The 13,297-nt window shown below is 31.6% G+C and overlaps 1 protein-coding gene across 7 annotated transcripts in view; it reads right to left on the bottom strand.

Annotated features, from left to right (window-relative positions):
• Positions 1–6,920: 6,920 nt before the first annotated feature.
• Cul2 (cullin 2) overlaps positions 6,921–13,297 on the bottom strand; it is a 32,940-nt gene continuing 26,563 nt past the window's right edge. For 4 of the 7 annotated variants that reach the window (XM_087160925.1, XM_087160924.1, XM_071182149.1 and 1 more), the window contains exons 17-21: positions 12,775–12,841; positions 10,615–10,811; positions 9,702–9,815; positions 9,488–9,607; positions 6,921–7,254 (exon numbers count right to left, since the gene is read on the bottom strand). In XM_087160925.1, the coding sequence (XP_087017051.1) occupies positions 7,123–7,254; positions 9,488–9,607; positions 9,702–9,815; positions 10,615–10,811; positions 12,775–12,841 (630 nt within the window). In that variant the 3' untranslated portion in view covers positions 6,921–7,122. The remainder of the gene's footprint in view (positions 7,255–9,487; positions 9,608–9,701; positions 9,816–10,614; positions 10,812–12,774; positions 12,842–13,297) is intronic. The other 3 variants (XM_071182151.1, XM_071182150.1, XM_071182152.2) reach the window with 1 other exon arrangement.

The following is a 13,297-nucleotide window of genomic DNA, read 5'->3' as shown; positions in this document are numbered from 1 at the left end:
AAATATTTTATGTATTCTTTCTGTGTTCCAAAATCTCGACCTCTGTAACTTTTGGAAGACATTTTCTCCGATCCTTTCATTTCTCGAATTCAATAGCAAATTTGAAAACAGTTTTTTTTTTTGTCAATTTTCTTTTTAAATTTTAAAAGCAAATTAGAATTAAAGAGATTTCAGCATCTTAAGTAAGCATTGATCCTACCTCTCGTCTTACCTTGTCAACAGAAAACAGCGAATCTCAAATTCTCTCCTTGTAGGTGCTAGCGTAATATTAGTGTGACGCTTATCGTCACTCAAACCTAAAATCACTAGAAAGGGTTAAAATTAGATTTCTAGAACATCTCAAAGTCTTCGATTAAATAAAACTACCGGTGGGGAAATCTCCATCGGCAAATAGTAACTTAAATACGAATAGAGTAATTCAAATAAACAATCAGGTTAAAATCTTACAATGTCACCCCCATCATGGGACTAACTCGAAAACACCAATAACTTTTGGACTAATTACAAAAACTTGACCTTTCCACAAGTTTATAACTTTTTTATGACGCAGAAAATAATAATACAAAAGCAGAGAAATCAAAGTGATCTACTATAGGCAGATACCGAAAATAAACCATGTATAAACTTAAGCAAGAACGTAAAGCCCGGTGGTTGAGCCGTAGCCCTTCGCGCGGTCGTGCCACAGGTCCCTGGTTCGATCCTCGGGCCGGAAAAGGTTGACTCAGCCTTTCATCCCTTCAGTGGGTCAATAAATGAGTACCAAGCATGATTGGGAACTAAACATTGGGGGTTCCGCGTTCGGCTGGCCACCTAACCGGAACATCTGCTTCTGCACCCCAGAGCCCAAGGTCAAGAAAACTGAAATGGGCACAGTAGGCCTTTGCCCTCTTTGGGCTGTCGCGCCACTGAGTTTATAAACTTAGTAAGTCTCCCTCTCCTCCTATTTTAAACAATTTAAAAACTAATGTTATAATGCTAAGTTGATTTAATCGTAAATGCTAATGCTAAAATAGTTTAATTGTAAATAAAATATTATTTACTTCAATTTAAGACGAGTAAATTTCCTTTATTTAATTTAACTATCATAACTATATGATACGGCCCAAAAGCGCCACATTAGAGCGGATTTTAGCTAAAATGTTACTAACATGATCTTTCATGGAGATCTTCAAATATGTTATATCTTCATTTAGTTTCTATAGTTATTATCTAATATTTTACAGATTTGCATTAATTTAAATTCTATACAGAGAATAATACAAATGTTATTCTGAAAAAAGAATGAGAATGCCATTGAAAAACTTTATTCAAAATTTATTTACTCAAAAAAAAAAAAAAAAAATGAAAGTTTTACGAAACAAAATTTTTACATAGAAATTTAGAATTAACTTGTTGAAAAATAGTAGGTTTGTATGACATTTCGAATTACATTTCATAGCATTCGCAACGAATAGATTTATTTCATACTCTGCCGGTTTCTCATTTGCCATTCTATAGAATGTCTAGGAAATGTGTGAAATATGAATTGTTTCACACATTGTATTTCATACATAGTTTTAGGTTTTATTAACAATGCCTAGGCATTCTATAGATTTCGAACTTTGCCGGAACTATACACATTTAAGTCTTTTGCGAAACTAAACTATGTGGTGCAGAAAAAAAATAAAACTTTAACATACATTGACCGATCAATACGTAAAATTAATGTCTGCCTCATTAATAGTTACATATTAATATGTTCCCTAATTACTTTTCCATAAATGTGCGCTATTTCATATTTTTTCATTCAATAGTTTTCTAAAAAACGGCGGTGAATGTGACAACGGCTTTGAACCTTTGTCCCCCCTCCCCCCCAAAAAAGAAGTTTTTAATTGAAATTTTTTTTGATAGATTTGGTGCGACTTCTAATAAAAGTTATTAAGATAAGACGTTCGAGTAAAACTTCTTATTTATGAAGCTTGAGACAAAATAAGGGAGCATTCCATCGCATGAGAATGTTTTAAAAGTAACTGCAAAACTTTAATAACGCATGTGCAAATCGCATTGACGTGTGATTGAAGCACCCAGAGAATGCTCCATAAGATTCACCAGATCTTCAAGACAATGAGGTTCCGCAGTGGACTGATCGTTAAGACACGGTTCCCAACAGATCACCGAAGTCAAGCATCACTGGCTACGGTCAGTGTGCGGGTGGGTGACCACTTGGATCAGCCAGCATAGGGACCGAGGGTGTGCGGTATTGGTCCTCGTTAAACTGTTCTACCGTAAAGTGCTCGACTTCGTGTGCAGGTCGTCGGGCTACCGAAGCGGAGGTGCCATCCCCTCTGCAGAGGATCAAAATTGTGATGGCATGTCTTTGGATCATCCTCAGGGATGTTTCCCAGACCGTCGCCAATAGCCCATTGTGCAGCTCTAGTGTGACGTAAATTAACAACAACAACATCATGACGATGAGCACCAAAATAACAGCATCTTCAGTCCGAGCTCAAAACCAGCTTCATCTTCAAGATATAAATATCAGCTCAGGATGAGCTTAGATTGATCCTGAACTTGCGCTCTATTGTGAGTTTCATCTTTTGCATTTTCATATTTAACTTTTAAGTCTAAGAGTTGGCTTTAGCTTGAGCGCAGTCTTAAGCCTCATTAGTCATTCAATCTTTTTGTTCTTAGCTCTCGTTTAAAAGTTGGAGCTTGCGCATCATCCTCAGTTTGGGCATAATTTTTATCTTGAGTATGAAATGGATCTTTAGCTTGTTTCATCTTGAACTTTGACTTGAAGTTTCATCTTGATGCGATTCATTTTGAACTTCCACTTTAACTTCAGATTCATGTTCAGTATGAGCATTATCCTGCGAATAGGAAGCACGCTCAACGTATAGAAAATAAATGCGTTTATTTCGGATGTTACGTCTTCGATTAATATATAGCCTCATCGAGACGAGCGGAGATCTCCTGTTTCAACTTCAGCTCCTATTTCGGTTTAAAATTCATTTTGAGCCTCAACTTCAGATAGAAATTCATTTTGAGATTCAACTTTAGATCTATTTTCGCCTTAAGCTTCATCTTTAGTAAGTTTAGTTTTTCATCCTCAACTTGAGTTCTACGTTAAATTAGAACTTTTTCTTCTACTTCAGATTTATCTTGAGTTTCAACTAGAGATTTATCTTGAGTTCCAGATTGAGATTTATCACGAGTTTCAACACGAGCTCCATCTTCAAATTCAACTCCTATCTCTAACTTCATCTTGAGTTCCATTTCCCATTTCAACTAAAGCTTTACCTGCCCCCTTGAATATGCAGAGCCGAAGCAATCAGAAGGGAGTGAAACTTATTCTTTGTAATCGTTGATATGTCAATCAAAATTTGTCAACTATTTTTATGCAAGAATTATCAAAATTCATACCTTTTTCTTACATACAACTTTGATAACTTGTAAAATTTCTCCTCCTCCTCAATAATTTCCAGATAGTTATCTCATTTCAAGGGAGAAGGAAAAACTTCCAATATTTTTGTTGGACCTCAATTGCATTTTTTATAACTTTCCACCAATTATTTCCATATATCTTTGACTAACGAGTTTAATTAAAAGTTATGATTTGCAAAGGACTGGTTCATACCTGGGTAAAAGTTAACAATGGAGAATAGTTTAGAATTAAGATAGCAAAAGTTTTCTAATTTCACACTTTACTCACAATCAAAAAAATTACTCACACGCTACACTTTACTTCTTTAAAAAATAAATAAATTATAATATGAAGATATTTTACACGAAAATATACATAACTCTTAATAAGTCCTGGTGGCCAACTATGGAAAAGAGAAACAAACTCCTTGGTTAGATATCCCTGAAACGAGGGATACAATCATAGGGAAAGGAAAATAAAAACCTCTTCAATAATAAAAAAATGCATACGAATTGGAAGAGTTAAAATAATAAAGATCCAAATCCATATTTGAAATTAATTTTTTGCATATTTTATAGCAAAATTATTTTAAAATTTTTATCACCAATCATGATATTTCGCTGCAGTATTTTAATACCCTAAGACTTCATTATTAACTTTGTTTGAAAATAATAGTTAGTCCAGAAAAAATAGCACCCAAATTTTTTTTTCCTTAAAAAAAGGATTGCTATATTAAGATAGTTGCTATATCTCATTTCAAGGGAGAAGGAAAACTTCCTATATTTTTATTGGATAGTTTATTTATTCATTTTTTAATAACCATCGTTGAACAGCTGACCCAATTTTGGGTTTACGACTACCTATGTCCAACTCAGCAGCCTCGTAATTTTGAATCCAATCCAGAAGACAAGGAAACTCCTGGACCAAGTATTGGGAGAAATTAACCTTAGTGAAACTAACCCTCATTTGCGTTACATGGGGACTCTAACCCCTGAGGATATTTTATGTCAGATTATGGTCAGAGAGAGCCGGGTGCGGAATTCATCGCTGGGATTCGAACCCGGTTCACCACATTGGAAGGCAAACGTTCAATCCCATCAGCCACCACGTCTCAGGTTTGTTATACTATTATAGATGATATATGACTTCCCTACCCTCCCTCTTTGTTTTTATTTCATATTTTATAAACAGCCTACCCAATTCTATTAATGTTCAATTCCGTAACCTTGTCCTTTTGAACTCCTCCAGGATCAAACATTGGCTAGTCAACATTTGCGTTACATGAAGAGGAAAACCTCCTCATGGTTAGCCTGATAGCAAGGGGATTCTAACCCTTGATGTGTCTACAACTGAAGATATTTTATCTCTGCCCTACAGTCAATGCGAGCCGGGAGTAGAATCAGGGTGCGTAGCCAAATCTTTCAACAAAAAATAAGCACTTTTTAAGCACTCAAAAGTTTTTAAGCACTATATACATTAACAAAATAATTTTCAAAGACTTTAGATGTTCATAAGAAAATAACTACTTTCTGACAAAAAATTATTTTCTCGATTATATTAGCCGCTATAAAATGATCCGAGAGATTTTTTGGTTCGATATCAGTGGGTGGAAAGAGTTGCACATGAGAAGGCAATAATCTCAGCAAACTTAGCTCAGTAGGCGCACATTCGGACTTTCAAGTATTTCACCAAACTTGTTAAATGATCGGCGTTTTCATACGCTATGGACCGACGATAAGCCGAAATAGATGATGGTTGAATGATTTGTAAAAATGTCGAATAAAACAATGTGAAAAGCACGCTTTTGCACAATACATGGCGAAAATCGACATGGTAACGAAAAAAAATTTCAATTTTGAAAAAGAGAAAATTAAGCACTTTTTAAAAACGCTAAGCACCATGTGAATTCATATCAATCAGCCACTGCTGGGATTCAAGCCCAGGTCACTGCACTGGGAACGAACAATCTATCTCCTGAGAAATCAGGACTCCCCCTTTTGTTTAAGGGAAATGAGGACGATTTGAGGGAAAGAATTGAATTTCTTCTAAACAGGCAAATGAGGCATTTTTACAGATTTATTTCTTCACTCTGATTTGACGGATACCAATTGTCACACAAATAGTTCAGAAGTTATAAGCGTTTTACGTTGTTCAAAAAGTACCATTTTGGTATGTTTATGCATCTGACATTTTTAACTAAAAGAGTGAAGCATTGTTTCATATGTACTTATTCAAACTAAATTAAATGAGACTATACACAAGTCAACAGAACAAAATCTTACAATGAGCGATTGTGTATACTGGGTGTTAAAATTTGTGCGTGAAAAGTGACTTAAATGACGAGAGTGTTGCTGTAAAACACTATATTTTTAATTGAAACATTTGAAGTTATTATTACTTTCAATATACACCTTTCCTCTATCCTTACTATGTTCCATGTGAATTTCCCATCGCTCGAAAGTGTGCTTTTAGATTTTTTCTGCGACCACCTTCATGACGCACGCCACTTTGTCTTCCTTTTTATACAGATTTAACCTATGGTAACCGATAAAACTCGCATTGAGCTAGGTTTAGCGAACAAGGTGGATGGTCTTACTTCGGGATGTTGTACTTGTTAAGGTCTGGTTTCTTAGGACAAGCGCCTTATCTGGGCGTCAGCGCGACGTCAACGTCACGCTGACGCCAACAAAATACTGGTTTGTTAGCTCAAGGCCTGGTTTCTTAGAACTAGCGCCTTATCTGGGCGTCAGCGGAAAGTTGACGTAGAGCTGACGCCATAAAAATACTTTTTTGTTAGCTCAGCGTGAGCAGTCGGTCCAACGCAGACACTATCTCTCATTGCGCATGCGTTAATAACGTAAACAAATATTTATTTTGACTTTGTACTGATTTTGTTATTGTCGACCAGTGTTTTAGAGAACAAATAATGACTTTGTCCAAGAAAAAACACATTATAGCTGAGCTAAATGAAGAGTGCTATGTTTAATGAAGAAGCTATGTTTAATGTCAAAATCAAAATCTTGGCTGATTTCAATGTGCAGTTGGATGTTGTCCGCCATTGCTTCTGTGGTTAACGTCACGCTGTAATCCAACTGCAGTTGAGTTGGACGGTAATTGTAGTTCAAGATGAGCGTACGATGACGGATACTATCAAACTCACAAATGGACCAATCAGAGGTTAGCGCTGATTTCCAGCTGACGGCGTCCTGTCCTAAGAAACCAGGCCTTTAGAAATGTCTTGGCATACAATACAGGATGAGCAGGATACGTTGTCCTGATGGAGAAGTCGTGATCATGTACATTAATAGCAAATAAATTTTTATATGAACAATCCCTTATAATTTCTGAACTATTAGTCCCATCATCTCAGGATCAGTTTAATTCAATTTAGAGACAAAAAATACATTGGAAAAAATGCCTTGCTTGCTTGCCTAGAAGACAAGATCGAGTGAAAAAAAAAAAGATATCGAGTGAACACTTGTGTATGAAAATATAACATAAAAATTGTTTCATCTAATATTGTGATAATTCATTTATTTATCTTTTATATTTGTGCAACATAAAAGAAAAAAACAAAATTCATTTTTACAGTCCATTTACAAAATGGGTAGTATACTCTTGGGAGGTTTTAAAAAAAATGTACAAATCTTAGGATGGCAGTTCCATATGTCAACAACATTGCTTGAGAGAGAGATGATTTGATAAAATATAAATATCTATCATGCAACGTAGCTATATTCATCAGTAGAGTTAGGAGTCCGTTCTATATATTGCTTGTCTATTAAGGCTTCTATGCACTTCTTGATCATAGATATATTCGGTACAAAACGATTTTTTGACTGGCTGATCACCTGGGGAAAAAAAAATACAAGGATTATTTGCCTTATTTTATAAAAACTGTTCCAATAATTGTGGTTTTGTGTACCACATATGAAATATTTGTTTCATAACATAAATATATTTTTCTATATTTAACCTTAGCAAATTAAAATACATGCGTTGAGCAGTTTGCAATCAATGTCATTAATTTAATTAGGTTACTCTAACATGGTACATTTTTGTTAAATAGATAATTTTTAACTAAGAAAAATTGTTGTGATTTAATCACTACTTCTTCAGTGTACTTTTTGTAATCATTTGCGAATTATTAGCTTAGTATGTAAACTAAACTTCTTTTTTTTTAATGTTACTTCCTCAATATGGGGATAACACTATTTTTTTTTCAAAAAGCAGTGCATTACACTACACACTATAAAAAGAAAAATAGTGACTATAGTAGTTCTATTGCTCGTAATGTGACAGCTTCGATCATTGAGAAAGTAAGTTAGATTCTCTTTAAACAGTGAATTAAATGCATGGGTACATCCAATTCAATTCAACATTGCCCAGCCTTGATATGTGATAAGTTGCCTGCAGACATCTGTCATAAACTTTAAACAAATTAAAAAAATTCTGATAAAATTTGGATTAATTTTTGACATTATTAGAGGTAAAAAAAGGGTCTTTTATAAACCAACTTATAAAATAGAGGCCATATAGGAAAAAAGAGACGTACTGGCAGCCAGGCTTTATGACAAAAAACATATCTCTGTTTTCATTCAACAAAGATTACTAATCATTTGTAGTTTTTGGGAAGTCTTTGAAACTGTATTCGGATCAAATGATCAATTTAGGTAATAGCCTAAGTATTGATTGCAGACATACATACATAATGTAAACATTGAATGCAGACACTAAATAAAAGTAAAGGGTGCCCGCAACAGTTTCTCATTGAAGAAATTTCAGTTACTGGTACACAGAACTGCAGTATTTTTAAGAATCAGAACAAATGTAATCAGTGAAAACTGGCTGAATCTTATCAGTATTCTGCATTACAATAAATTCACACAGTATTATATAAGATAAATGCATTAAATTTAAATTTGTTAACCGTTAATGCTTAACTATAATATATTTGGTCATCTGTTAATTATACTTTCAATTTTTCAAGCAAATTATATCCAAGTCTCTTAAATCATAACTTCTTAAACTATTTGCATGATGTATTTCACAAAAAAGACAACAAATTTTTATATTAGGTAAAATAATTAAGGATTTCGTAAAGAACAATATTTATGCAAAATTTTAAACTTTAAAAATTACAAAATATGACTTAAGCAATTTACACATTGTTAAATTTCTAAATTGGACACTTGATATAATGGTTTATAATTTTAAACTAATTTTTCAGTTGAAAAATTTATAAAGCTATATAAAAAAAGACCAATAATATCAGTGAATATTCTCATAAGGAAAGGATGATATTTTACAGAAAAGGTTTTTGTTAATAATTTTTAATAAAACAGTATATTTTTTCTCTAATTACAATGCTTATCTGGAATTGAAAATAAAAGCATATTAAGAGAAAGGATTTGAGGTATAGCAAACAAGTCGTACAATGATCAGCTTTTTTTAAAATTTTATTTTGTTGTTTAAGACTAAACTAATCTCAGTGGTGCGACAGCCCATAGAGGGCCAAGGCCTACTGTGCCCATCTCAGTTTTCTTGACCTTGGGCTTTGGTGTGCAGAAGACAAAACTAAATTAACTGTTTAAGACAAAACTAAATTAACTGTAAGAGTAACTGTTTAACAGCATGAAACACATTTGTGTGTACTTAAACATAACTGTCTTCTTAATAATGAAATCAAATATTTTCAATAGTGCAATACTTTGTATTAAATGATCACTAAATTTTTTATGTAAAATAATCTTTGAAAATTTTTAATGCATCAATGAGGCGAAAAAAAGTTTAAGTAGATACTTATTGGTATAAATTGAAGGAAATTTGAGCACCAGAAAATTTGTACCAATGATTTCACAAGGGAAAAAATGATAATAAAGATTTTTAAGTATTTCAAAACTGAATTAAGTACTTTCTTTTGATTTTTAGTTTACTTAAATCACTGATCTTTCCTTGACTTGTTATCATTTAAATAAGAAACCAAACACACATGAAGGGACAACTTGTCAATGTTATTTTATGCTGGTATGCTATCTTATGATCAGCTGGTACTCTAAAAGTGACAATAAAAAAAAATCATACTTCTTGTATTAAGGCATTGTGGCGCAAGACTTTGCGAGCCTTCATGATGCGGACGATTGCAGCTTGCAGATAAAGTTTCCTATCTTCATCCACCGACACATGAGTCTGTTCAACTTCTTGCTGTGAGGAGGAAAGAAAATAAATGTTAAACAAGAGTGAGGTGTGCAAACATGCTAGCTTGGCTGTATACACCAAAAGCAATCATTCCACTTACATCAACACATACCTGAGTGGTCTCTTTCTGAATAACTGCCACTAATTTAAATTTAGTCCTTTTATTTGAATAATCTTTATTTAAGCTAAAACTACTTTGAGAGTCAATTTTTTCCTAAAAAAAAAAAAAGAATTTTGTTATTAGTATGGTTTTTAAATACAATTTTTATTTAAAAAAGAAATTGCAAGGTTCATAATCATTCTTGATTTAGATTACAACTTTCAAAAATATTGCCCGAATAAAAAGAAAATTACTTTACACAGGGTGCATAGCCAATTTTTTCAACAAAAAATAAGCACCTTTAAAGGACTCAAAAAATATATACATTAACAAAATAATTTTTAAAGACTTTACATGATCATGATAAAATAACTAGTTTCTGACTAAGAAAACTTTTCTTGATTATATTAGCCAACATAAAAACATCGAAAGATTTTCCGGCTTGATTTCAGAGGGCGGAGAATAAAGCCTGAAATTGAGAATATCTTGCAAAATGCAGCAGAGTTGCACATGAGAGTACTAGAATCTCACCAAACCTAGATCAGTAGACGCACATGTAAAATGATAGGTGCTTTCATACGCTATGGACCGATGAGACGCCGAAATGAATTGTGGTTGAATGAACTGTGAAAACGTTGAATAGAACAATGTAAAAAGCACATTTTTGCATGATACGTGCTGAAAATCGATACGGAAAAGAAAAAAAAATCGTTTTCGAAAAGGAAAAATTAAGCACTTTGAAAAACGGAAATCGAAAATAAGCAATTTTTAAAAATGCTACGCACCATGTTATATACATTAAAAAAATAACATAAACACGCTAATAGTATTTCTTTAAATGAATAACCATTGACAAAAGAAACATGTAAAACAATAAGATATTGAGAGATAAATGATTAAAATGCATACTCACAGTATTTGAGATCAAAAGTTTTGATTCTATAAGACTTTGTATCTGTTTACTCAACTGCTCATCACTCAGTTTTGTATTTTCTTGTATGTCTACATAGGAGAGGGAATCAGTTTTCTCATAAAGCAGCAATATAGCCATTTGATAAGTACTCATGGTGACTATGTATGCTTTCTTTAGGTAACCCAATTTCAATTCAGCTACAAGAAAAAGTAACATACTATGTAAGAATCTGAGTCAAAATGAAAAAATATTTTGCATTAGGTAGATTCATTAACACCTTTTGTATTCAGAACATGCTAAAAGAAATACAACCAAACATATAAGTCATCTAAATTTTTTTAAAAGCAAAAACGAAATTCTAGACCATATTTCTGTCTTCCACAGCAATATTTCAACAAAAATAAAACATTTTTAATTAAATAAGTATCGAAACTAGAAAATATGTCAAAAATTACACTTAAGGGGACCTAATTTCAATTCAGGTTCAAGAAAAAACAATATATCATATCAGACCCTGATTCAAAATGTAAAAATGTTCATTCATTAACAATTTTAATCAGAGTTCCCAATTAATTCAAGAAATGAAATTTCCTGATTTTTCTAAAAAAGTGTCAGCAGAATTCTAGATCACATTTCTATTATACACAGCAATATTTCAACAAAAATATAACATTTTTAATTAAATAATTATTGAAACTAGAAAATATGTCAAAAATTACTTTAGGTGACCTAATTTCAATTCAGGTTCAAGAAAAAACAATAACATGTGAGACCCTAATTCAAAATAGAAAAATGTTCATTCATTAACAATTTTAATCAGAGTTCCCAATTAATTCAAGAAATGAAATTTTCTGATTTTTCTAAAAAAGTGTCAGCAGAATTCTAGATCACATTTCTATTATACACAGCAATATTTCAACAAAAATATAACATTTTTAATTAAATAATTATTGAAACTAGAAAATATGTCAAAAATTACTTTAGGTGACCTAATTTCAATTCAGGTTCAAGAAAAAACAATAACATGTGAGACCCTAATTCAAAATAGAAAAATGTTCATTCATTAACAATTTTAATTAGAGTTCCCAATTATTTCTAGAAATGAAATTTCCTGATTTTTCTAAAAAAAATTCAGCAGAATTGTAGATTACATTTCTATTATACACAGCAATATTTCAACAAAAATATAACATTTTTAATTAAATAAGTATCGAAAGTAGAAAATATGTCAAAAATTACACTTAAGGTGACCTAATTTCAATTCAGGTTCAAGAAAAAACAATATATCATGTGAGACCCTGATTCAAAATGTAAAAATGTCCATTCATTAACAATTATAATTTGAGTTCCCAATTAATTCCAGAAATGAAATTTCCTGATTTTTCTAGAAGAGTGCCAGTAGAATTCTAGATCACATTTCTGTTATACACAGCAATATTTTAACAAAAATATAATATTTTTAACTCAATAATTCATTCATCAACATTCAAATTTATATTTTGTAAGAAGCAAAATTCAACTAGACAAAGGTTTAACAAGCAAATTTTATAAAACACAAGTATATAAATTATACATTAAAGCAATATTTTGCACAAGAACTTGAAAAATTATAATACAAACCAAAATTAATTTATACAGAAAACTTAGTTTTTGAAAACAATCAAAACCAGCTTAATAAATATCATTGTTGAACTGCAATTTGAAATGAAACTTTCTTAGTAAAAAGTATTTTCGACAAATTAATATTTAAATTATAACAAAACTGAGTAAATGTAGCTGTATTGCAGCACAATTTTTTATATATATTAGACTTATTTACTTTGAACCTTAAATGCTACCTATTGTTACTGAGAATTTAAATATTGGATATGTTCCAGGTTAATTAGATTTTCAAGATCTCAGCTATTTTTTAAATGTCCTACCCCCAAATTTCCAATCCTTCATTGACTATCTCCTTATAATCGAATTCCTGACAATTCGAGATTTGGATTTTCTGATCCTTTGTAAATGTTGTTTGACTTGTAATAACTAATTTTCACTATAAATAAAATCAGATTTGAGATTTACTAGGCAAAAGATTTAAGCCTGCATGGTTACAGAATGCCATTTATAGGTCAACATATCAATTATATACAAGTTTACCATCACAGAGATACTTACCATTACAGAGATGGTGTAGCCACGTGAGTTTTCTACCATTAAATCTAGTATTGTAGAAGTTCTCAAACTAAGAAATAAAGTCACATAAATATACAGAATAATAATAAAGAATAATTGATAGCATTAGAAGTTAAGCAAGTTATAAATGCAAATAAAAAAATTAGTAAAATTCATCAGAATAAAATATTATTATTAAGTAAAATGAATTGAAATAAGCTAGACAAAAAACAGATAGTTTTATTAGTTTTGCAGATCACTAGTGATTTCATTTTTAGTGACAAATACAAACACGTCACAGCAGTTTTGTAAAAGGGGGGGGGGGAAAGAAAAAAAGATGAACTTAGCACAGTAATTTAAAAAAAGTTTTTATAAACTGCAATAAAAATTACTATTTAAAAAAATTATTTGATCATAAAAAATATTTTTAAGTTGGTTTAAGTCTTATTTAATCACATTTAATAATTTCATTATAGTTAATATATCAGTTGCTTCAAAGCTTCATTACTTATTGAACCCACAAATG

This window comes from Parasteatoda tepidariorum, chromosome 4 (assembly GCF_982258835.1).
Source record: "Parasteatoda tepidariorum strain Cologne lab strain chromosome 4, Ptep-v5.0, whole genome shotgun sequence".
Lineage (NCBI taxonomy): Eukaryota > Metazoa > Arthropoda > Arachnida > Araneae > Theridiidae > Parasteatoda > Parasteatoda tepidariorum.
The sequence above is the reverse complement of the archived record's forward strand: the minus strand, read 5'-3'. Positions and strand labels throughout refer to the sequence as shown.